Source organism: Zingiber officinale, chromosome 8B (genome assembly GCF_018446385.1).
Source record: "Zingiber officinale cultivar Zhangliang chromosome 8B, Zo_v1.1, whole genome shotgun sequence".
Lineage (NCBI taxonomy): Eukaryota > Viridiplantae > Streptophyta > Magnoliopsida > Zingiberales > Zingiberaceae > Zingiber > Zingiber officinale.
The window spans coordinates 39,923,303-39,949,804 of NC_056001.1; the positions used below are offsets into that span (position 1 = coordinate 39,923,303).

General features: G+C 35.9%; 1 protein-coding gene across 1 annotated transcript; it reads left to right on the forward strand.

The window, feature by feature from the left end:
• Positions 1-9,914: 9,914 nt before the first annotated feature.
• On the forward strand, positions 9,915-24,904 carry LOC122016230 (ureidoglycolate hydrolase-like). Its single transcript, XM_042573463.1, has 12 exons — positions 9,915-10,225; positions 11,127-11,212; positions 12,557-12,631; positions 19,678-19,806; positions 19,883-19,969; positions 20,147-20,349; positions 20,420-20,522; positions 21,876-21,967; positions 22,073-22,135; positions 23,861-24,101; positions 24,184-24,224; positions 24,598-24,904. The coding sequence occupies exons 1-12, from the start codon at positions 10,001-10,003 to the stop codon at positions 24,693-24,695; spliced, it is 1,443 nt and encodes a 480-aa protein (XP_042429397.1). The 5' UTR covers positions 9,915-10,000; the 3' UTR covers positions 24,696-24,904.
• The last annotated feature ends 1,598 nt before the right edge of the window (positions 24,905-26,502 follow it).

The following is a 26,502-nucleotide window of genomic DNA, read 5'->3' on the forward strand; positions in this document are numbered from 1 at the left end:
CACCAATCCCAAATTATATTTTGGGCTCCTTCTTATTATGAGTGTGTTAGTCTCCCTGTGTTTAAGATGTCGAATGTCCACTAATTAAGTGAGTTACTGACAACTCATTTAATTAATATCTTATTCCAAGAGTAGTACCACTTAACCTTATCGTCCTGTCGGACTAAGTCCACCTGCAGGGTTTAACATGACAATCCTTATGAGCTCCTCTTGGGGACATTCTCAACCAAGATTACTAGGACACAGTTTCCTTCTATAATCAACAATACACACTATAAGTGATATCATTTCCCAACTTATCAGGCTTATTGATTTATCGAACTAAATCTCACCCATTGATAAATTAAAGAAATAAATATCAAATATATGTGCTTGTTATTATATTAGGATTAAGAGTACACACTTCCATAATAACTGAGGTCTTTGTTCCTTTATAAAGTCAGTATAAAAGAAACGACCTCTAATGGTCCTATTCAATACACTCTAAGTGTACTAGTGCAATTATATAGTTAAGATAAACTAATACCTAATTACACTACGACCTTCCAATGGTTTGTTTCTTTCCATTTTGGTCGTGAGTTACTGTTTATAATTTATAAGATACTGATAACATGATCCTCTGTGTGTGACACCACACACCATGTTATCTACAATATAAATTAATTGAACAACTACATTTATCATAAATGTAGACATTTCACCAATGTGATTCTTATTTCTAGATAAATGTTTATACCAAAAGCTAGACTTTTAGTATACATCCTAACACTTTTAAAAGCAAACCCAAGGTAAACTTTAATAGTGCAATTCCTCTTAGTCATGACAAAATGCATATTAGAAATAATTCCTATCATTTTAATGCTAATTATCATGAAAGTAGGAAACATTATGACACTAAGGGAAAATACATTCCTCCTCATGCTAGAACTACCACACCTAAGGTTAGGAAGGTAGACAACAATTTAGGCAATAACTCTAGGATTATAGATATATGGCTAGATATAGAAATGCTCATAGGGGTCAAGAAAAATCCAAATCTATGGATTTAATGACCGAAAACCAAGTCTTGAGGTCAAGACTTGATAACTTAGAAAGGACCCTAGCAAGAATGGAAAATATTCTTAAGGGTCAAAATGAGCAAAACTTAGGAAAAGCTAGACAAGAGTCATCCAATGGCTATAGAGGTTTGGGATACAAACCTAAAGCTAAGAAGGATGTGACTATCTTTCATAGGGTTCCATATAGCTATGAGACCAACCTTAGGTGTAGAGGTCAAGCCAAAGATACTAGGGAAGGAATCCCTAAAAGTACTTTTGGCAAGACCAATGTGACTAAGACTTCTAAGAAATCTAACAAAGTCACAAAGAAGGTCACAAGGGAGACTATCCCTAAAGTTGATCTAGTAAAGGTGACTAAGGCTCCAAAAAGGCCAAACAAAGTCACAAAGAAGATTACAAGGGAAGTTATTCCTAGAAGTGACCTAGTATAAGTGACCAAGGCTTCTAAGAAGCCTAGAAAGGTCCTTAGGAAGGTATCTAAGGAAGTCATCTCTAGTGAATACCTAGAGCATCCAAGGAGCACCAATAGGTTTTGGGTTCCTAGGAGCATATTCTCTACACCCTAGATGGGTTTAGAGAGTGTCAACTCAAATTGGAAGGGTAGTTAACCCAACTTTATTAAAGTTGACACTTGAGAGCATTTTAAAGGTTATTGTTAACCTTTGAAAATGAAAAGAATTATGGAGTTACTCTTTGAAAGAGTTGTTGGTTAGTCCTAGGAAAATCATACCGGCTCCACTGTACAAAAATTTTTGTACAAGTGTCGAACCTTTCCTTAAATAACCTATTGTTCTTTAGAAGTTAAATTAGGAATCACAGACGGAACTTAACATCATTGATTCCAAATTTAACTTATATGTTCTTAATGGTTTATATTTGAATTGCAAGCGGAACTTAACACTATTGATTCAAATCCACCTATGTTATTAATTTCATTAAATATTAATTTCCAAAATTAGCTTCCAGGACTACATGGCGAGGCACATGACCTTCTTAGATATGAGAGCAACCACCATCGCCTAGACAAAGCCTTTTAAGGAAAGCTAATATTTAATTACCTTAAATAACTCTAGGTTAACCAAAAAGATCAATCGAATCACAAATTCGAAAACAAAGAAAACACAAATTCGAAAAAATAATTCGAAATACTAGATCTAATTGCCTCTTGCGTTTGGAATTCTTACAAAAGAAATACAACTAGTATGATGCGGAAATTAATTACTAATTATACCTTCCTTTGTAAACTTTAATGGCCTCTTGATCTTCTACCGTATTCCTCTTCTAACCTCAGATGTTGTGTAGGCAACGATCTACCGAGATGAGAACCACCCAAGCCCTTCTTCTTCCTTCCTAGTTTCGGCCACCAAAAGCTCCTCCAAGGATGAAGATATTCGGCCACCACCAAGCTCCAAGGGATGCTAGAAATATTGCCTCCTTTTCTCTCATTCTTCTCCAAGCAAGATCTGGCCACCACAAGGACTCCAAGGATGAGATGAGGTTCGGCCACATGATGGAGAGAAGATAAAAGAGAAGAGGATGATGGCCGGCCACACCAAGGAAGAGAGGGGAGGAAAAGAATAGAGTCATATGCCATGAAGACACCTCTACTCCCTCTTTTATATTCCTTGGTCTTGACAAATAAGGAAATTTTAATAAAAACTTCCTTAATTCCTTTGCCATGAATAAGAAAAATTATTTTAATTAAAAACAATTTTCTTTTCTCAATATAATGGTCGTCCACTTTTTTCCACAAAACAAGGAGAGTTTAATTCACACAAGAATTAAAACTTCCTAATTTGTTTCCGAAAATTTATAAAAAATTTCTCTAATAATTTTTCCCTTCATGGTGGATTATAAAAATAAAATTTTATAAATTAAAATCTTTCTTTTAAACATGTGGATAAAAAGAAAGTTATCTCTAAAAAATTAAAATATCTTTCAATCTACAAATAAGGAAAGATATCAAATCTTTTCTTAATCTTTTGTAGAAACTTATAAAAGAGAATATTTAATTTTTAAACTCTCTTTTAAATCATGAACATGGTTAAAAAGGAAAGTTTTCTTAAAATTAAAATCCACCTTTTAATCTACAAATAAGGAAAGATTTCAAATCTTTTCTTAATCTTTTGTAGAAAGCTATAAAAGGAAAGATTTAAATTTTAAACTCTCTTTTAAAACCATGGAATCCACATAAGAAAAAATTTATAAATAAAATCATTTTTAATATGATGTGGCCGGCCACATCATGCTTGAACTCCAAGCATTGGCCGGCCACCAACTTGGCTCAACCTTTGGGTCTTGGCCGGCCCTAGCTTGGGTTCCAAGCTAGCTTGGCCGACCACCAAAGAGTGGGTAAGAAGGTGGGTATGTGGTGGGTATAAATCTCTATATACAAGAGGCTACGATAGGGACCGAGAGGAGGAATTGGTTTTAGTCTCCCGATGAAATTAAGCTTTCCGTGTTCGCCCCGAACACACAACTTAATTTCATCAATAATAATTCATTCCACTAAAGAACTATTATTGAACTACCGTACCAATCCCAAATTACATTTTGGGCTCCTTCTTATTATGAGTGTGTTAGTCTCCCTGTGTTTAAGATGTCAAATGACCATTAATTAAATAAGTTACTGACAACTCACTTAATTAATATCTTAGTCCAAGAGTAGTACCACTCAACCTTATCGTCATGTCGGACTAAGTCCACCTGCAGGGTTTAACATGACAATCCTTATGAGCTCCTCTTGGGGTCATTCTCAACCTAGCTTAATAGGACACAGTTTCCTTCTATAATCAGCAACACATACTATAAGTAATATTATTTCCCAACTTATCGGGCTTATTGATTTATCGAACTAAATCTCACCCATTGATAAATTAAAGAAATAAATATCAAATATATGTGCTTGTTATTATATTAGGATTAAGAGCACACACTTCCATAATAACTGAGATCTTTGTTCCTTTATAAAGACAGTATAAAAAGAAACGACCTCTAATGGTCCTACTCAATACACTCTAAGCGTACTAGTGTAATTATATAGTTAAGATAACCTAATACCTAATTACACTACGACCTTCCAATGGTTTGTTCCTTTCCATCTTGGTCGTGAGCTACTGTTTATAATTTATAAGGTGCTGATAACATGATCCTCTGTGTGTGACACCACACACCATGTTATCTACAATATAAATTAATTGAACAACTACATTTATCATAAATGTAGACATTTGACCAATGTGATTCTTATTTCTAGATAAATGTTCATACCAAAAACTAGGCTTTTAGTATATATCCTAACAAGAGTAATATATGTGCCAAAATTTGAAGAGTTGAACTTAATCTAAATTGACACACTTAAGAAAAGTATAAGAAAAATCAAGTTAGAATTTTGATACTTTCTTAAGGAATTAAGAGAAAACCCAGGCTTTAATCAAATGAGATTAAGCCTTGAAGGGCAAAAAGGTGCCAAGTGTTGAGGAATTGAAATTAATCTAAAATTGGTACACCTAAGGAAACTATAAGAAATACCAAGTTGGGATTTTGGTATCTTCTTAGTGTTTTAAGGGAAATCTAAGTGTTAATCTAAAGTGTTACTCTTGGAAAGAGTAAAATGTGTCAAAATTTGAGGAGTTGAATCAAATTTAACTTGGCGCAATTGAGAAAACATAAGAAATACCAAATTGGGGTTTGGTGTTTTCTTAGGGTAATTAAAAGAAAATCTAAGTCATAATGTAAGATGTTTATTCTTGGGAAGAGTAAAAGGTGTCAAACTTTGAGGATTTGGACTTAATTTAAATTGACACATTTAGAAAAGGATAAAAATGCCAAGTTGGGGGTTTTGACATTTTCTTAGAAGATTAAAGGCGAATCTAAGCCTTAATTTAATTTCATTTTCTCCTTGAAAGAGTAAAATGTATCATACTTTGAGGAATTTGTTTAATTTAAAATGACACAAATGCAAAAAGAAATACCAAGTTGGAAATTTGGTATTTTATTGAGGGGTTAAGGGAAAATTTAAACCTTAATCAAATTAATTACTCTTTGGAAGAGTAAGTTGTGCCGAATCTTGAGGAATCACATCAAAGGTAAGTTGGCACACTTGGAGAAAGGATAAGAAATGTTTAGTTGAGATATTAGTATGTTCTTAAGGGATTAAGAGCAAAATTAAGTCTCAATCTAAATGTTTGATCCTTAAAGAGAGTAATATGTGCCAAACAAATATTTGAGAATTGAATTCTTAATTTCAATTGGCACAAATAAAAAGGGGGTAAAAGAAATATCAAGTTGGGTTTTGGCATTCTTTCAAGAGATAAGCAATCTAGACTTAATTTTAAGGTTTTAGCTAAGGTTTAAGCATACTTAAATAGATTATCTAGGTGTATTTTGTTTATGCTAAAATGCCATGATTGATTGCCTATCCTATGTTATGACATCATGCGTTGCATTCATGATTATTATGAAAAATATAAAAATATCATGTCATGTCATACATACATCATGTAGTTATAGAAAATTTTCTTTTGAAAGACTACTTAGTTTAGGGCAAAACCAAATATATATCTCACAAAGAACCATAAGGTGACTTATATGTGTTTTGGTACACATTAGATACAAGTGAGATGTTAGGATGGTGAACAAAACTCAATATGTTAATTTAGTGCATCTTGTTGAGTTTTAGGTTCATCAAAACACATAATTATGTGTCTTCCAATTATTGGGAAAGCTAATGTACAAGTCATGTGCATTGAGCCCAAAAAACATGGTTGGATATTGGTTTTGAAAATCATTTTAAAATGCTTTTTGAAAACCTTAGTGAAGACTATCTTTTGATAGTAATCATCATTGGAAAGTATGACATAAACTAGGAGAAAACATTGAAGTTTTCAAGACTTTTCAAGTTTGTGTCAATCTTTGAAAATAGGTAGTATTTTCATAGAAAATTATTTTCCCTTGATAAAGTATATTCTAAATAATGTCTACATGAAGTTTCATGATTTTTAGAGTTGTGTAAAATTTTTGGGGAGTTTCTAAATTTCGCTGAAATTGAATTTCAGGAAATCAGAAACCAAATCGATCAGTCGATCGATTGGGCTGGTTTCGATGAATCAGTCGATCGATTGGGAAGCCAATTCCCGCGAACAGAAGGGTAGTGAATCGATCAGCCGATCGATTGACCTAGTCTGGATCGATCAGTCGATCGATTCAGAGGGAATTTCTGCGAGCAGTAACTTGAGGAATCGATCAATGGATCGATTGAAGTGATTTCAATTGATTGAGTCCCAACTTCAATCGATTGAGAAGTCTGATTTTGGCCTGAAAAGTCTGATTTCAGCATTTCAAGTCACTTCGAGTCCCGTTAACCACTCCAAACCCCTTGGAATATATTTGTATACATTTAGGGGGAGTTTTTCATGATGAAAACAAATATGGATTGGTTAAGAGAAACCAAAGTGAAGTTTAGGATAAGGTTTAGTTTCAATTCTGAATTTTGAAACCTTAAAACTTCAAGTTTTAGTTTTCAAGGGTCATTAACCATTCATAACCCTTTGGAATATATTTGCATACACTTAGGGGGAGTTTTTATGATGAAAACAAGCATGATTTGGTTAATGTCGACTTAGGTGAAGTTTAGCTTGAGGTTTAGTTTCATTATTGAATTTTGAACCTTAAAACTTCAAGTTTTGGTTTTCCTAATTATTTAGGAACCCTAAGTCATTGTTGGTATGATGATAGAAGTTTGACCGTGTTTTTAAGGGGAGTTACTCTTTGAAAACATAAAAATCTTTTCAAAGACCTTGGAAGGGGGTTAAACCTTCCTGATGAATTAATACTCAGGGTCGAGTATTGGGGAGCAATGGAAGATTGATTATCTTCATTGCTAGGATGATAAATGCTCTCGGATGAGCATTGTGGAGTAGGTTACTACTCAAGGGGGAGCATTGAATTAATGAAGAGGATCAGACCTTCATTGGTAAAGTGAAAAATGAGATTTTCACTTGGATGAGTATTGAGAAGAAGATTACTGCCCAAAGGGGAGTATTGCATACAATGAATGAGATTTTCATTGGGAAGTTAATGCATGCTCTGGGATGAGCATTTTGAAGTGAAATAGAGCTCAAGGGGGAGCTTTGGCGGTAATGAAGAGTATGAGATCTTCATTATGGGGTTGTTAACAACATATGAGGTTGTAAACAACGAAGAGTTAACTCTTATGGAGAAGAGTTTATTTTCTGGTTTGATGTGTGACAAAGGGGGAGAATTGAAGGTTAAGTTAGACCTTCATCCCAAGCAGGGGGAGTTTGTCCTCTAGGAAAGGGAGAGAATGAAGGAAACCTTCATTCATGCCTTGTCAGGAAAAGATTAAGGCTATGAGATTTAGCCTAACTAAGAGGTATTGTCAAACATCAAAAAGGGGGAGATTGTTGGGGCAATTTCCCTAGATCAAAGTTGACCAGTTTGACTAAGCTTGAGTTGAGTCAAGCTCGAGTCAGGATTTGAGTTTTGATGTTTGACAATATAAGGAGATTGCTGGAGCAATCGTCCGGTTATGGAGATGGTCAAAGGGTTGACCAAGTTGATAAGAAGACAAGTCAAGTAGGTCAGGGATAACAGGAGACTTAACTGGGTAAGTCCTAACTCGAGGTTAGGCGTCTGGAAGTCCTAACTGGAGGTTAGGTAGTGGTAAAGTCCTAGTGAGGAGCTAGGCAGTGGAAAGTCCTGGTGAGGAGCCAGGCAACGGGAGATTCCTAGTGAGGAGCTAGGCAGGAGAAAGTCCTGGTGAGAAGCCAGGCAATTGGAAAGTCCAAGTGTGATCTTGGCAAAGGAGAAAGTCCTGGTGAGGAGCCAGGCAATTGGAAAGTCCAAGTGTGATCTTGGCAAAGGAGAAAGTCTTGATGAGGAGCCAGATAATTGGAAAGTCCAAGTGTGATCTTGGCAAAGGTTGTAAGTCCAAGCATGTGGTCTTGGCAAGGTAAGTCCTAGTGTGACTTGGCAAGGAGAACTCGACAACTAGGATGAGGCCGAAGGAAGCTCTTGAAGGCAAGACGTGAAGGATAGGGAGATATCCGAGGGACGCAAGGCTGATGGAGGAGGCTAGAAGGCTAGTTCGAGGTTGGTCGAATGTGGCCAAATACTAGGCATGGAGACCCAACAGGTCACGGTTGACTGGGAGTTGGGTTAGAGACTTTGGACTTGAGTTTGAGTCAAGTTCAGGCTGGTCAATTGATCGGGCGATCGAATGAACCAGGGTCCAATCGATCAATGGATCGATTAGAGTGTGCTGCGAAGAAAGGAATGACCCAATCGATTGGTCGATCGATTGGGATCATAATTCGCAAGCACATAGGCTTTCCCAATCGATCGGGCGATCGATTGGGAGCTGCCAATCGATCAGCCGATTGATTGGGCAGGGAAGTTCTCACGCGATCGTAAGAACACAGAAAGCATCTGAATCGATCCACCGATTGATTTAGACTGTCCCAATCGATCGTCCGATCGATTGAGATTCGATCGTTGGGCAGGACGCAGGTGATGGACGGTTGCGATGGAGCGGTGCTGACGTGGCAGTCGATTGGAGATGAATTGGATCGATTGGGAGCACTGTTTAAAGCATTGGCGGAACATTTTCTTCATAGATCTTTGCGATCTTTTCCTGCGAGCTCACAGCAATTTTTCAGCGATCTTCTTCGAGTTTCTCCGCCAGTTCTTGAAGGCTCTTGGGGTGCATCCCCAAGGTTCAAGATGCAACAACAATCAATAAGTAAGCAAGAAGAAGGGTGTATTTCAGTTGTATTTTTGTATCTTCTTCTTGTGCGAGTGTTGTAGTGTTGTGTGTGTTTGTACGAGGCTTCTCCGCCTCCGGCTGCGACCGAGAAGGAGTTGTTTACTAGTGGAGAGTGCTCGAGTGTGTGGATCCTTGGATTAGTCACCTATTCTTGAGGTGGATACCAAGTAAATCCGAGTGTTAACGTTGTGATTGTTTTTGTCTTTGTATTCCGCTGCACATCATCAAGACGCAACTGACGAACGCGCGACGAACCGCTATTCACCCCTCCCTCTAGCGGGCATAAAGGTCCCTACACTTCCTACACTTTTTGGCTCTGTCCCGGTTCTGACTTGAGTGTTAGAGGTCTTGCGCCAGGACCCTTTTCTTTGATTTTGGCCCTAACGCTCCTGTGCGATCTATTTATGGTGTGCGCAGACTATTGGCGTTCATCTTCCACCGTCTTCCCTTGCTCCACTTGAAGGCCAAAAGTCTACGACGTATCTTTAGGTCCCAGACCCTAGTCTTCTCGTCGTTAACTCTTTTGCCCTTGTCACTGGTCTTCCCATCCGACTCAGCTTCCGGATGACATCAATTATAATCAACTAACTATAAAAAATTAATTATTTTATTTTAATTATTATTACTATCTAAAATATTATTATATTAAAATTCTTTATTAACTTAGCTAAAATTATTAAATTTTATTAAATTATTTTAAAATTCTTATGGAAGTTACCAAATAGTCACGGTAAAAGTTTAAATTAAAAAAGTAAATCCTAAATCAATATTATTATATCAAAATATTTTTTTTATCAATTTAATTTAAATTAATTAAAAGTACTTAAAAATCATTAAGTAAGTTAATTGTTACCAGCAATAAGCTTAAATACCATAATAATATTATATTAATTATTATAACAATTATAATTAATATAATAAGATTATGTTAACAGCTAATTACAACAGCATATATTTTAAAAAAAATGAAATGTCCTTTTCCATTTTTTTTAAGGGGCGTTCTTTATATGTTCAATATTCTCTTTTGTTAATTTGCAATGGAAATATTATAAGATTGTTTGGATTAACAATCTCTAACCTTTTTGTTGTGTGACACGTCGTCCGAACCAATGCGCACTGCCCTGTCCATCTTGTCCTCTCTCCGCGATCACGGCCCATGAGTCCCATTTCCTCTCCGACCATGTTTGCAAGGAACCCTCTCCTCTTCCTCTTCCTCTTCCTCTTCCCATCCCTCTCTTTGATCTCCAAAGCGACCCATGATGAAGAATCGACGAGGCGGACCATGGAGGACTTCTCCGGGTACCCGACTGCCGCTCACCCTTCCGTGCTTTCCCTCTCACCATCCTCCCTCTCTGTCGACGAGGCGGGATTGCTGAGGCAGGTAAACTCACTGTGCAAGTCGATATCATAGAGTTCAGGAAACTAGGCAGGTGAGCTCACTTTAGATAGCAGATCGTGGCCATTGGTAGGGACAACCTTTTTGCTGGTACATGTTTCAAGTGGCGAATTAACTATTTACTTTAGGGTAATAGTATCTTCTGAACGGCGAGAAAGTCACCCATCATTGGATGATCAGATACCAAGAATTACCTTTGTGCTCTTACTAGGCGAGTTTTTATAGCTAGTAGGATGGCCCTTGACAGGCAAAATAGAAATTGGAAAAAGTTTCCCTTTCCCTTCCTTGTTTGACATATGTATAGTGTTTCATTTATCTTCCTTCTGTCTCACCGGCGTTTTCATTTTGTTTGTTTTCGCTGGAGTTATGTTTTCCCTTGTATTTTCTTTTCTGTTCTTCCATTTAGTATACTTTTGAACAAGTGAGATTACTCCATCCAAACTGAGGGTTAAAGAAGAGTACAGATTAACTGGATTCAATCAAATATGCCAAGCTTAATGTAAAAAAAAACAAAAAAGGAAGAGGGAAAGAGTTGGAATAGAACAGATATTCTCCCAAGGTAGATCTTTCCCGTTGTGTGGGATAGCTGTACCTCTGTGATACCACTGAGGAAGTTCTTTCTCCTGTGATCGTGATCAAGACGAAGGAATAAACACCTTTTAGCATTATGGCCCACACTTAAGCAACATAAAAAGTTAAGCAAAACTTTAAAAATTTTATAAATTATAAACAGATTACTCTGCCTCACATTGAAAAATAATCTCTTTCTTTCTTCCCTTCATATGTTGTTAGATCAGTGCTTCCCATTTCAGCCAAATTTCAAATTGAAACACCTGGGAATGTTGGAGCATGATACTCATTTTCTTGGCATTCTGCAATACTGCAGATAGATGAGCTGGCAGCCTTTTCAGATACTCCTGCACCATCGGTGACTCGCATTCTGTACAGTGAGAAGGATGTTCTGGCCAGAAGGTATTTCTGGAACTAGCAATTGCATGGTGTTTTGAAATTGGTAGCCTTGTAAATTGTAAAGTGAACTCATTGATGGTATATGAGGTCCTTGTGTGATACTGTTTATATACTGCTTAAAAAAACAACTGCTTCAAAAATACATCAGACAAAAATACTATATAGTTACACTACGGTAAGTTGATTCTGCTTTATGGGCTTTTGTGAAGATCATGCCAGAGTTTTGCAAGTAAATTCATGTCGGAAATGATGTAACATAGTTTTTGGAAGAAAGTTAGATTCTTGCTCCTCTCTCTAGCACTTCTATCTGACCTAATAGAGTTGTTGACTTAATTATTTGAGATATATTATTGATCTGAAGCAAACTTATGTACCTTAATTAATGGTGGTTAGTATAGAGTTGTGTCTTTCAAGGAAGAAAGGAGAAAGGAGAAAGAAAAACCATGTAAGTTACACCATACCAGAAAGATGACTGAACTGTTTGCCTTGTGACAGACCCTCATAAGATATCCTAATATTTTTGGTACGATGTTTCTCTGAAGCTGTAGGATAATGTTCTATAAGAAAATGAACTTGACTATGTCCTTTGGGTCATCTGGTTCTTTGTATGCTCTCGGGGGTGCATTTATGATTTGACATCCTTTCTTATTCTTACAGGTTTCATTGGCTAAGGCATACTTTTGTGTCTTCTTATTTTTAATGTCCACATGTACATTACTTAAAAAGATCCCAGTCCCACATCCACAGTCTTTACTCTCAAGCATTCAACACCAATGAAGTTATGGAATTCCAATTATGTTGTGTGAGAGCTCATTGGAAATGAGAATTTTAATTAAGATAATGCCATGTAAGACAGTTTCAGGACAAGAACATTTAAAAATTAACTTGTTGCCTCTATATTTTCCATATGTTAATTTTTGGTGCTACACCAATCAGCCGGAGGAGGATTTGCATAAGTTACACCTCTTTTGCAGGTGATGTCTTTCCTACTTGCTATACCTTCTTAAACATCTTTTTGCAAACATTTTTGAACTTTGACCAACATATTGGATCTTAGATCCATAGCATTGCTTTTAGTTCCTTAAAAAAAAATCTTGCAATATATTTAAAAATTGAGAGCCATGAGCGATGGATGTTGTTTAATGTATTGGAAAAATCAAATTCCTTTCCTCTTTTATCTTCTGGAAATCCTTATCTTGGTTTTCACATAACAATTACTCCTACGATAGCCTATTGCTCCCATGCTTGTAAGAATGCTTCTTCTTTTAATGCTGATCGTCTTCAAATGAATGTTTCTTCTTTTAATGCTGATTGTCTTTGCAAATCACTCTTGATTTTGTGGTTCAGCTACATAAAAAGCCTGATGAAAGAAGCTGGCCTATCTGTCCGTGAAGATCATGTGGGAAACATATTTGGCAGATGGTATGTTGATAAACTTCCTTTAACTAACATATTTGTGCACAAGGTTTTGGACTTATAAGTTTAAGTATTCATTTCTGTGAAGTCAAGTTTCTATTCTTTGATTCGCCCATTTTGGATGGAGAAACTTTTACAATTTCATATTTCCATCAGCTTGCTAATTGTGTAGTATCTGTCAATGACCTAATTTTCCTTACTGTAGGTGATATTTCAAAGAATTGAATTTTTCTTTCTGAATATTTTGGACAATTGATACTGCTTGTGAAGAATCAATTTTGTAATATGAACTAATTTTCTAAAGCATTGGTCTGTGGAGGTTTTCAAAGTATCGTGTTACTCCCTATCTCTATGTTTTTAGTGCAACTTTGCTTCTCCATAGCCTGTACTCTTCTTTTTTTTCTTGTTTTATTCTTTCCTCTCATACGCGCTCTCTTCATTTTATCTTTCTCCGGCCATGTTGTGGTATTACCTTGTAAATGCTAAAACAGTTGTGGTTTAGTAATTTCTCATGTGTTTTTGTGCTCTTAAAAAGGGTATCTGTAAGAAATTTAAACTAATAACTGTTTAATCTATAATGAAATGTAGATTAGATGTTGTAGTCAAATTCTGTTGAGTATCATTTTTTTTTGCTAGTCATCAATCCAATTATCCTTGAAGTAATGATGCACTGAAACATTAATTGACTTTGTATATGTGCATGTAACATTTTGTAGTAACATAGACACCAAGTGGTCAAATAGTTTGGATAAGTGAATCAGGGAACATATGATTTGGTTATGTAGTCAACTTAACTAATCAATTTTAAATTTTCTTGAGTTTATTTAACCATATAGTTAGCTTGTACTAAGGACTATTTGGTTGATATGTCGTGGCTTTTAATCAATGAAATTTGTAAGAAACGTCCTAATTTTTGTTACTAAAATATATATGGACAACTACGTTATTTACTCTTCTAATTATCTGCCTAGACTTCTTGTTTTCAGGGCCTAGAAAACATTTTCCAGAAGTGGCGCATGCGGTCTAGTCAAAAATAGTTTAATGTTCTAGCAACACCACCAACAACAACCAAGGTTTAGCCCATTAGGTGGGGTCGGTTATATGAATCATTTTACGCCATTGAGCTCTATCTCCTACTTTATCATCATCTATACTTAAATAAATTTTATCTTATTTTATTGTTACTAACCAAGTCTTTTTTGATCTTCCTCTTCCTCGTTTGATATGTGTGTTTGTCATAGTTTCATATCGCCTAACTGGCCATTTTACGCCATTGAGCTCTATCTCCTACTTTATTATCATCTATACTTAAATAAATTTTATCTTATTTTATTGTTACTAACCAAGTCTTTTTTGATCTTCCTCTTCCTCGTTTGATATGCGTGTTTGTCATAGTTTCACATCGCCTAACTGGAGCATTTATTGATCGTCTAAGTACATGCTCGTACAATCTCAAACATGTCTCCCGGAGTTTTCCCTCAATAGATGTAATTCCAACTTTCTTTCTAATGCTCTCATTTCTTATTTTGCCCATCCTCGTATGTCTACACATTCACCTTAACATCCTCATCTCTGTAACTCTCATCTTCTGCTCATGTATTCGAGTCATAACCCAACATTTAACTCCATATAATATAGCAGGTCTAACTGCGGTTTTATAAAACTTTCCTTTAAGTTTTAGAGGTACTTCGACGCTCCCCTCCATTTCAACCATCTTGCTTGTATTCTATGTAAGACATCTCTTTCAATCCCTCTATCGTTTTATAAAAATGATCCTAAATATTTAAAGCTCTCATTTCCGGACAATTCGTCCTCTCCTATCTTAACAATTGTCTCATTACTTATAATATTGCTAAACTTAAATTCCATATATTCTGTTTTTAATCTACTAAGCCTAAAACCTTTTCCTTTTAGTGTTTCCCGCTAAGATTCTAGTTTAGCATTTACTTCTTCACGTATTTCATTTACCAAAATAATATCATCTGCAAGCATCATGTACCACGGTATTGTCTTGAATGTGCGTAGTGAGTTCATCCATAATTAGTGTAAAAAGATAGGAACTTAGAGCTGATCCTTGATGTAACCCTATCTTTATTGGGAATGCTTCAATTACTCCACATGAAGTCTTTACTCTGGTTATTACATCCTCATACGTATCCTTAATTAGTTCAATATATGTTACGCTAACACCTCTCTTTTCTAGAATTCTCCATATAATTTCTCTTGACACTCTATCATAAACTTTTTTCTAAGTTAATAAATCGCATGTGTAGATCTTGTTTTTATTTCGATATTTTTCAATTAACTGTCTAAGAAGATGTATAACTTCTATTATCGACCTTCCAGGCATGAACCTAAATTGATTTGCGGTTACTTTGGTCTCCTTCCTTAATTTTTAATATTACCTTTTCCCAAAGTTTCATGGGATGACTAATTAATTTAATACAACTATAGTTTGCATAATTTTGTACGTCTCCTTGTTCTTATATAAGGGAACTAGAGTACTTATCCCCCATTGATCAGACATTTTTTTCGTTTTCAATATCATGCTAAATAATTTTATAAGTCATTCAATGCCTTGTTTCCTAAGCACTTTCATACCTTTATCGGAATATCATTTGCTCCAACGGCATCCCATTTAAAGTTTATTCTACTTCTAAAGTTTGAATTCTACGATAAAAATTAAAATTTCTATACTCATTTGACCTACTTAAATTACCTAAGTTAAGTTAGTCACCTAAACCTTTATTAAAATGTTGATGAAAATACCTCTTCCACCGCTCTTTTATTTCTCCATCGTTTAATAATATTCTATTACATTCATCTTTAATATATTTTATTTGGATAAGATCTCTTATTTTCCTTTCTCTCACTTTTGCTATTCTATAAATGTCTCTTTCTCCTTCTTTTATATCCAATTTTTGATATAATCGTTCAAAAGTTTCATTTTTTGCTTCATTCACTATTTTTTTAGCTTCTTTCTTGGCTATTGTATATTTTTTTAATTTTTCCTTGTTCTTACAAATATATAATTTTTTATAAGCTATTCGTTTTTCCTTCACTTTCTCTTGTACTTTCTCATTCTACTACCAATATTCCTTAGTGCATATCCCTTTGACTCACCGAGTATACTCTTAGCTACTATTTAACTTTGATACCATCTTATCCTATGTTATATTAGAGTTATCATATATTTCACCTAATGCTTGTACTTCTACTTGTTAGTCTAGGGAGCACCAAACGATCAAACCTGTGTTTTGATAAGGGCAAAAGGTTTAAAGTTAAGTTGTCTTGTTGTCTAACAAGTGCGACTGAGCTTGCAGGAAAGTCCTAAATTATCTTAGGCAAAAGTCTTAGTAGATTCTAGGCAGGTGGAAAGTCCTAACTGCAGTTAGACATCAAAGTCATGGTTCGGGGTACTGGGCAAAGCCTTGGTGGGTTGAGGACGTTGGGTGAAATCTTTGTGTCGAGGACACTAAGTGAAAATCCTAGGGGTCGTGGACACTAGGTGGAAGAATGGACTGGTAGGGATCGGACGTTCAATATGAAGTCCTAATGTCTCAGACGTTGAGCAAAAGTCCAGACGGTTTGGAGGACTGATCTAACAAAAGGTAAACTCTTCTGAAAGGAGTAGGTGATGACACGTTCCTCGTAGGCGTCGGTTCGACTTAGGGTTTTTGGGAAATTCGAAAGTCAGAACCGGACAGTTCGAAGATTGTTAAATAGTTCTATTAATTATATTTTATCGTACTAACTTTGTGTTGCAGGATATGTTTGATATTTTGGATTAATATATCTTGCAGGGAGTGAAAAGCACACAAAAGGCTCGGATGAACAGTGTCCAAGGCACCTTTGAAGCGTCTGAAGGCGCCTTGGAGATTGGATAGAAGGCGCCTTCCATGAGCTTGAAGGTGCCTTCAAAGGGATAAACTTCGCAAAAAGTGGAAGTTATCTAGACCGAAGCTGAGGAGATAAGTTTCACACCTTCCATGGGGTTGAAGGCGCTTTTAGCAGTCCATAAAAGGCTAGTTCGAGCAAATGCAAGAACACAACTCATCTTCACGATCTTTCTCCTGCGCGTTGCTCCAAAGACGATCTGACGAAGCTGTAACGTTGCTCTGACAACTAAAAACTCTACTTTCAGAATTCCATGTTGTCGATATAATTTTAAATTACTGTAATTAAGTTCTACACTTGTAATTCTCTATTTGTAAAGATTTTCTGAAACTATAGTAATTGCCTAACAAAAACGATCAACGATCGCAAGCCTTGGAGTAGGAGTCGTCACGTGCTCTGAACTAAGTAAATCTTTGGTGTCCTTGTTCTTTGTCTTGCTTTTTATTTCTGCTACGTTATTCTGTGTTTTCTAAAAAATTGAAAAAACCACGAGTGCTATTCACCCCCTCTAGCACGTCTCGATCCCACACTACCTTCTCCTTAAATATATTTTTCTTCTCATCCTTTAACTTCCACCACTTAATTCTAGGAGTCGTCTATATTTTCTTTCTATTAATACTATGTTCTAACCTATATTGGGTAGTTAAACTTTCTCCAGGGATAATTTTGTAATCTTTATAAATTTTTCTATTCTTCTTTCTAACCATAAGAAAGTCAATTTGCGATTTATTATTCCCACTTTTGAACGTGACTAAGTGTTCTTCTTTTTTCTTAAAAAACGTATTAGCTAATAAAGTCATATATTATTGTAAAATCTAATATAATTTTCCCTTTCTCATTTCTTGTTCTAAACCCATAACTCTCATGTACCTTCTCATATTTCTCTTTTTTCACTCCGACATGTCCATTTAGATCACCTCCTATTAAAATTATTTCATTTGGTAGAATATTTTGTAATATTTCAAGTCGTTCCAAAAACTTGATTTGGTTGCTTCATCTAATTCTACTTGCGGTGCATATATGCTAATTATGTGCATAGTTTCTTTCGCCACTATTATCTTAAGAGTTATAATTCTATCTCCTTTTTTAACTACTTCTACAACTTTATCTTTTAACGAACTATCTATAATAATATCCACTCCATTTCTTGTTTTACTCTTTCCAATGTACCATAACTTATAACCAGAGTTCTCTATCATCTTTGACTTCTCGCCTACCCATTTTGTCTCTTGTACACACAAAATACTAACTCTTCTCCTAATCATCGTATCTACTACCTCCATTGATTTACCAATGAGAGTTCCTATGTTTCATGTTCCAATTATTAGTTTTACTATCATATTTGTTCTTATCCAACCTATGGTGTGGGAACTTTTGCCTATTTAACACTACACCCAAGTTCTCATGGAAATGTAGCGGTCCTTGCTGATACGTTACAGTTGGACCGTATAACGTGAACTTTTATATATTTAGTACTACATCCAAGTTCTGGAGATGTAGCGGTCCTTGCCGAGATGTTATTGTCGGACCCTACAACGCGTTCCTTCCGGGGAATAACCTAGCATTAGCACAATAGTTTAATAGATCTATTCATTGTATATTGCTATAATTTTAACGCGGGTGGCAACCTAAGCAACCCTCCTCCTTCGTCATGGGTGGAGTTCTTAATGTCCTAGCAAAGCTGTTTAAATTTTAAAACTCTTTTCTCTAATGACTTGCATGTTTATTGCTTTAATTTAGGGACATACATTGAGTTCACGTTATTTTGGGATGAAAAATCATGGAAACAGGTTGATTTTGGTCATTGATAGGATAGTTATTTATTGCTAGACTACAGGGGGTTAATAGCAGGTTCACCCAAATTGAAATTCCTTGCACAAACACAAACAAATCGTTGTTAATTGCGTGTGTACTGATGTATTGTTTGTGTCAAGAATATGTAGTGGAAATATAATAGTATACAAAATCGTACAATGCCTAACATTACATGTCCCCTTATGTAGCCTCCCATGGTCCATGTCTTTAATGTTCTCGATGCTTCTCGCCTTATATTTCACCTTGCTAGAGGTCTTCAATTCCTCTAATGCACCAAGCTCCATGAGCTTTCTCTTTGCTATCCCTCACCTCTTTACCTTCAAATTCACTTTGTTACAGGCCACCCTAGAGTTCACATTATCATATCTTTCGTCCCTCGGATGCACTAGGCTTTTCAAACTCGCTCCATGTCATCCTTCACTTGGCCTCCAAGTTCACCTCATTATGGGCCATTCCTGCTCCTTGTCTTAGATTCACCTTTATAGGCCTCCAATCTCTCTCTCAGATTCACCAAGCTCCTAGAGGTCGCTCAGTGCCATTCTTTGCCTTGCCTCCTAGTTCACGCCATTACGAATTTCTAAGTCATTAAACATAAACGATCTCACAATCACATCAAACCGGCTCTACCCCATCGACTCAACACGCTTCGAGAGCTTAATGTGCACTTTGCCATTTCCTTGCACACTTGATGCACATATCAAAAATACATAATAAATTTAACTTAAATCCAATGCCAAATATATCAAAATAACCTACTCCCACGTGGGATCATCATTGCACCAACAGTTTGTACTACATGAACTTAGTAGTTTTGATGATGATCTTGTTCCTCTTCTAATCTCCTTCATAACATCCTTTTCATTTTGGTATATATATAATTCGAATAATGCTAGTTTACTTGTTTTCTTTGTTTTTTATTTACATTTGTTTCCCTCCCCGTCTTGTATCTATGTTTAACATGTAGGATTTGCAATCATAATATATTTAAGTTTGCTGTATCTACAATTTGTATCTGGTCCCAAAAGCAAGGCTAGATCACACATAAGACTTTTAAGGCTCTGAAATCATTCAATTAACTATCCAAGCTAACAAGCAAATTCCAAATTCATATGTGCCAGATATTTGTTTGGGCTGACTTGTGTGATATGGTTGACAATTAGATATCAGATTGTATATTAATTCTGGCATACCTTGAGAAAACTTCCTTTTGCAGTTTAATGACTGTTCCTAACTAGTTCAAGGATTAAAAATGCTGGTAGATGTATATTCATGCTTGATCTTCAATCTAAAACCTGAATGTAAATTGTTTACTGATCATGACCAACGATCCAATTTCACAGGAATGGCTCTGATTCAGGTGTTGGAGCAGTTGCTACTGGTTCTCACATAGATGCAATTCCATATTCTGGAAAATATGATGGGGTAGTTGGTGTATTGGGTGCACTAGAGGCAATACGAATCTTGAAAAGGTGCAAAAATGCCAGGCTGTAGTGTTCTAGAATGCTCGTTTCTGTGCTTACTCTGCTTTGATGATTTTGTTTGCAGAATTGGCTTCCAACCGAGGAAATCTCTGGAGGTTATCATGTTTACTTCTGAGGAACCCACACGGTTTGGAATCAGCTGCTTAGGAAGGTCTATATTAGTATACTTCATCTTTATTGGAGTTAGAAATAGCATCTAGATTCCTCTGAGTGCGTGACATAGCTATTCTTCTTTTCCTTCTTTGACCTGCATGCATATGTTGAGCTACGAATTTGAGCATGCTGAACCTTAGTAGCTTCATCTCATATTTTTCTTTCAAATTTGCAGCCGCTTATTGGCAGGGATCCATCCACTTGCAAATGCACTTAATAAGGCAGTTGATAGCCAAAATATTCCCTTCTTTGATGCTGCAAGAGGTGCTGGCTATGATGTACGCCAAGAAGATTTACCAAATGTGTTTTTGACAAAAACTAGCTATTCTTCTTTTGTGGAATTGCATATTGAGCAAGGGCCAATTCTGGAGGAAGAAGGTTGTGCACTTGACAAGTTTGCTTACACATGATCTGATGAGGTCAGTTAAATGATTTCTCAATGTTGCAGGTGTTTCCATTGGCATTGTTACTGCAATTGCTGCCCCTGCAAGCATTAAAGTAGACTTTGAAGGAAATGGAGGTCATGCTGGAGCCGTCCTAATGCCTGCAAGGTTTGTCTAATGCAGATACTCGAATTGCTTTTACTCGTGGTATAAATTTGATAATTCTGTTGTGTGATACCAGTTGACAATATGATATTTCTTGTACTTAAATCTAGTTACTAATTTGTCAAAGAATTTCATCCATGACTAACTGATAAAGAGGAACTAAGCCAAGCATTAAAATATTTTGATACAGGTTTAATACTTTTACCATATGGCGTAACCTAAATCAGGGAAGACAATACATTTTCTCAATTTTTCTGGGAAGACTATACATTTTGCCAAATTCATCATGATATGCCTTTTGTTATTCAGTCATAACCATGCCTATATTGTGTCCTTAAGTAGTTCATTTATTAATCTCTTCACTTTAGGACTTCATCTGCTGCAGAAAGCATTTTGTTTCTCCCACTTCATCCAGTTGGATGCTATGTTTTCCCAGTGGCAACATTTAGCTGGTAATAACTATAACAACAATATGTTATAACTAACTTCCTTTATTGAGTGATAATGTATAATAAAGCATTTTATTTAACTTTGAGTTGTTATGGATGCATGCCGCTGGAATTTGTGACTTTTAGCCAGTCATCATAATCCATAGTCATGGGACTGTCTTGCTTCTTTTTCTCATATTGTCTTATCACTAGAGTTGAGCATTAAATATTTTATGATATGCATGCCTTGATTTCTTGGGAATGCATTGATGGCATCCATATTTTAGGAGGGATGATTGTTCCATGTTATCTTCTCCTTTCATACTTTTCACTGTCAGGATTTAGTGAAGCCTTGTACTCTAGTTTGATTTTAATCTGCGTGGTTGTCTCCTTATTTTGTGTTCATTCACAAATATAAACTGTCTTTGCACATAAGTTACCTTCAATTTGGTTTTGCCTTTTTTTCCTTTACGTCCTCAATTCCCTTTTCCAATCTTACAAAGCTGTATCTGTTATTTCATTACTTTTCAATGAAAACCCATTTTATCTTCTACTATATGGAAAGCTCTTATGATTTTGATCCTTGACGAGGTGTCCCCGTACCATCTTGGATGTAACAATTTCTCGTTTAGAGCAGGAGTGATGAAGTAAAACCCCTCTCAATAGTTGTTGTGCGGATTTGCAACTCCGACCTCTAGCAAAAAAGTCCTCTGGATCTAATTTGTTTACCACTAGACCAAAGGACTTTTGCTTATATGGGGAACTCTTTGTTGATAAGATCCAGCATATGTTGATTAATTTCTTGCTAAAAATGGACATATGTTATTTTTGGATGAAAAATATTTTATGTTGTTTCCCTAATTTTTTTTTTATTATTTCAAACTTTAATTATATGGTTACAATAACTATAATTGCAATTATTTAACAGAAATGATGCAGGATTGGCAGCAGCAGAGTTGGCGCTGGCTGTTGAAAAACATGTGCTTGAATCTGGATCCATTGATACTGTTGGTACCGTAGGTATAAGCCTTTGGCCTTATTCATTTACCATTCCTCCCGTGTTTATCATCATCATGTTATCTGATATATGACGTTCTGACATCACAAACTTTGAATTTCTTCTAGGAATTCTGGAGGTTCATCCAGGAGCTATCAATAGCATTCCAAGTAAATCACATTTGGAGATTGGTATGCCACTCTTGTGAGATGCTTGGAAAGATTACTTATAAAATAGAATCTTTGAAAACTTGTTAATTTCTAGGGCTAGCATGATATCACTAGGTTACCATACACTGATTTTTTTTTTTTTTAGATTAGCTTTCAATTCACTATTATTGTATTGCACTAGAAATTTACTGGAACTGGCAACAACCAGATACCTTCATGAACTGATGCCGGCTCACTAGGCTTTTTAATTGCTTAAAATGCTTTGCTAGAAAACAGCTGATTATTTGTTGGAACTTGACCTAGTTTTCTGTTGAATTTTTTAAAATAAGCATTGTTTTCTAGAAGGTTTTCAAACACAGAAATGAAGAACAGGAAAGCTCCTGGAACTCACAAAGAACTTTAGGTCCACATTTAAATTTGGAGTGAGATCGAGATATTTAAATATAGATTCATGCATAAAGTTATGCTTTGCTAAAAGGTGGACTTAGTGGAGATATGTATTTCGCTCATGACAAATTTGGGTCATACTCATATGTGCTTTAAACTGGTTCAATTTCGATTGTTCAAGCTATCCAATGATTTGGGATAAACTTGAAAATGTGCAGCCCAAGAAACACAACCAAAGGGTGTGGACTAGTCTATATAAGAACTCAAGTGAATTGGTCAAACTCACGTCGAATTTAAGTAATTTCCCTTTTCCATTTAAAGCAGTAAACTTCTCCCTCAGTGCATACAAAGCTTCTACCACTGGATTTGCGCACTTCAGTGATTGAATTCCAGCAACTTGTTTCCAAGTTGGGTGGACTGTGGGTTCTTCCTCAGTAGTGCAAGTTACAGAGGAGAAGACGATCTTATAAATTTTTGGGATCCTGGTAGACACCATTGATGGTGACAAATTAATCTTTAAGGAAAGAGATTACATGTGAAACCAACAAGTAATCATTTTAATCCAGCGGCCATAAATAATTTCTACGACAATCTTGAGGATTAATTTTTTGCTCTGCGGAGATGGTTCTTTTGACAATTAAGGATATAGGAGAGGTCATCCAATTGGAGATGTTTGACAGCTCAAATTTTAAATGGTGACAATAAATAAGGCACCTCCTTGCTATTAAAGGTGGTCTAAGTCCTTAACATTCTAAAGTCTGGCAAGGGAGAAACATTGGTGTCGGCTCAATCATGAAGCAACTTGGAGATCGATGACTCAATGTGTTGTGGTCATGTCCTCAATTCAATGTCAGACCACGGGGACCTACTAGGCGTCATGTGAAGGAGAAGAAACTTTGGAATGCCCTGGAAGGAAAAAGAGTTTCATATTCGAGGACTCCACAAATAAAAGTCCCTTATGTTTGCATGCTATTTCATTTTTGAAACTTGAAGTACAAAATTTCAGTTTCATTTTCCCAGAATGACAGAAGGCTATTGTACCATCTGATTTGTATTTGCTACATTCTTATCTTCTTACCATTGTGTGTTTGTAGGACATTCAAACACACAGTAGTTAGTGAAAAATAGTTAAGAAGTCATTAACTCACAAAAAGGTAAGCCTATAATTATAACCCCATTTTACTAGTAAATCCTACCTTCTTTTGGCAATGCTATGTTTAAGCTGTCAATTGAAGATAGGATTACAAGTAAAATAGGTGAGAAATCAGTTCATGGAATTATTTACAGTTGAGACTACGTATGATGAGCATGTCTAGCTTTGTTACGTCCTTTAAAACTAATTTCTCAACATTCTTACAGACACACGAGACATCGACATGGAGAGAAGGAACATTGTGATTGAGAAAATTCAACAATCTGCTATTAGGATTGCAAAGGAGCGTGGAGTTGAATTGTCACAGTTCGAAATTGTTAATCAAGATCCACCTGCTCTTTGTGATGGATCGATAATCAGTGCAATGAAAGCTGCATCGCAACATTTGAACCTGAGTCATAGGTTGATGATCAGTAGAGCTTACCATGACTCACTCTTCATGGCCAGGTACATGTATTTTCTCTTATTCTGTTGCTTTAGAGTATTACACATGGCATATGCTAACAGTTTCCTACTATAATAAATGCAGAGTATCTCCAATGGGCATGATATTCATTCCTTGCTACAAAGGTTCGCTCTATTAAACACAGCTTGTTCTTTGATATCTATTGTTCCCTATTGCAATGGAAAAGATGATTCCTAGTATGATCGTGAAGTCGATGTAATAACAGCTCAAAAGTTGCCTTTATTCCTCTCTACCCCTTCTACTCCTATTAAACCAGTTTAAATCGGTTAACTAAAGGGGGAAAAAATATATAAAATTGCTTGTTTCTTTCCCTTCTCGTGATCATCTTCTTCTTTAAAATTGTTGATCGTCTGGATTTTCCTCTGCTATTGTGTTGATGCCTAACCGCAAATGAACTTATTTTCAACTTTGTTCTTGGATTAATGCATCATTGGATCTTTGATTTGGATCTAATCCTCCTTGATGCTGGCATTGCAGGTTACAGCCATAAGCCTGAAGAGTATGCATCAATTGAGGACATTGCAAATGGAGTAAAAGTACTAGCTCTCACTCTAGCCAAGCTATCCCTGGACTGATACTCTTATCACAGCCATTTGGATCAAAGAACTTGTACACTTAACAAGCGTCTGTTGGGACCATTGATTTTGAAATAAGCCAGCATTTGTCATGCTGAAGCCTTTATATCATAATTCTATCATGTTCAAAGAACAATCTACAAATTGTAATGATTTGTATGGTATTTTAGCGTAATTACTACCTCATTAACTGTGAAATTCAACTTAAATATGTAGATTTAAATCAAGTGCAAGTCAAGTAAGATGAGTTGGTTTGCTCTTATGTTAATTTCTTTTGCCCAATTAGGAAAATAGGATCATAGATAAAACAAGTATTCTATGAGTAGGGAGTTATATTAAAGCAAGAAGCAATCTATAAGATCAAACTTCGGTTGTTTGTTGCCTTTGGTAAAGTATTTAGAGGAATAAACAAGAGAGAATCAAGTTCGAATCCTAATAAGGATGTCTAGTGGTGGCGTTTGGTTCTAGGGATGTAAACGAGTCAAACCAAGTCGAACAGTATTATGCTCGAGTTCGGCTCGTTTAAGTTATATTCGGACTTGAGCTCGAATCGAACTTTTATTACAAGGGTCGAGCTCGGCTCGTTATTAACTTGATTTTCATAGTTAACGAGCCTAATTCCTTAAGCGAGCTCGGGCTCATTTTAGAACTTATTTTTTTGACTCGTTTTAGAGTACGTTTTTTTTGCTCGATTTAATGTTCGTTTTAAGGCTCGTGAGCCTACAAACGAACATGTTTGCGAGCTCACGAGCCGAATATCCTTAAGCTCGAGCTCGGCTCGATAAAACTGTCGAACTCAAACTCGAGCTCGAGCTCGGCTCAATAAGATAAACGAACGAACTCGAACGAGCTTTTTATCAAACCGAGCTCCGAATAACTCGCAAACCGTTTGGTTCATTTACATCCCTATTTGGTTCTCTCCTAAGAATCAGAATGAGAATAAGTATCATAGTATTGTAGAATGAGTATGAGTTTGAGTATCATTCTTAAAAATAATGTTTGGTTAGTTGAATATTTTCAATCAGAATAAACCTAAATTTCCTTTTTTACCCTTAGAGGAAAATAAGAGAAAAAATTAGATGGAAGAGAAAGTTGAATGTGAGAGAAACATATGATGAGAGAGAAAGTGTGATGGGGAAAATAAAGAGAGAATGTGTGATGAAAGAAAATGAGGAGAGAGAGCCTAATAGGAGAGATTGAGAAGAGAAAAAGTATGATGAGAGAGAAAGTGTGATGAGAAAAAAATGAAGAGAGAGAAAGTGTGATGAGAGAAAATGAGAGATTGAGGAGAAAAAGTATGATGAGAGAAAAAGTGTGATGGGAAAAATGAAGAGAGTGAAAGTGTGATGAGAGAAAATGAGGAGAGAGAGTGTGATGGAAGAGAATGAAGAGAGAGAAGTGTAATGAGAGAAAATATGGAGAGAGAGTATGGTAAGAGAGATTGAGAAGAGAGAAAATATGATGAGAGGGAAAGTATGATGAAAAAATGAGGAAAGAATGAAGAGAGAGAAAATAATGAGAGAGAGTGTGTGATGAGAGAGAATACAGAGAGAAACTGATAGAGAATGTGCGACGAGTGAGAATAAGGAGAGAGAAAATATGTTGAGAGAAAAAGTGTGATGATAGAATGAGAAGAAAGAAATTATAATGAGAGAAACAAGGAGAGAGATAGAGTGAAATGAAAGAAAAATTGAACAAATATATTAAGGATATTTTCGTCCAAAACTTAATTCTCATTCCCATTCTATCAAAACCCAAGGGAAGGGTGAGTTTCATCTATACCCAAGTTTTTGGATTTCATTCTAAA

Bases quoted from the DNA above. Each gene is read 5' to 3' on its own strand.
- LOC122016230 (XM_042573463.1), top strand. From the start codon at position 10,001: ATGAGTCCCATTTCCTCTCCGACCATGTTTGCAAGGAACCCTCTCCTC. The intron at 12,632-19,677 runs GTATGTTGATAA...CCAATTTCACAG, and splicing joins GGAAACATATTTGGCAGATG to GAATGGCTCTGATTCAGGTG. The intron at 21,968-22,072 runs GTATAAGCCTTT...AATTTCTTCTAG, and splicing joins TGATACTGTTGGTACCGTAG to GAATTCTGGAGGTTCATCCA.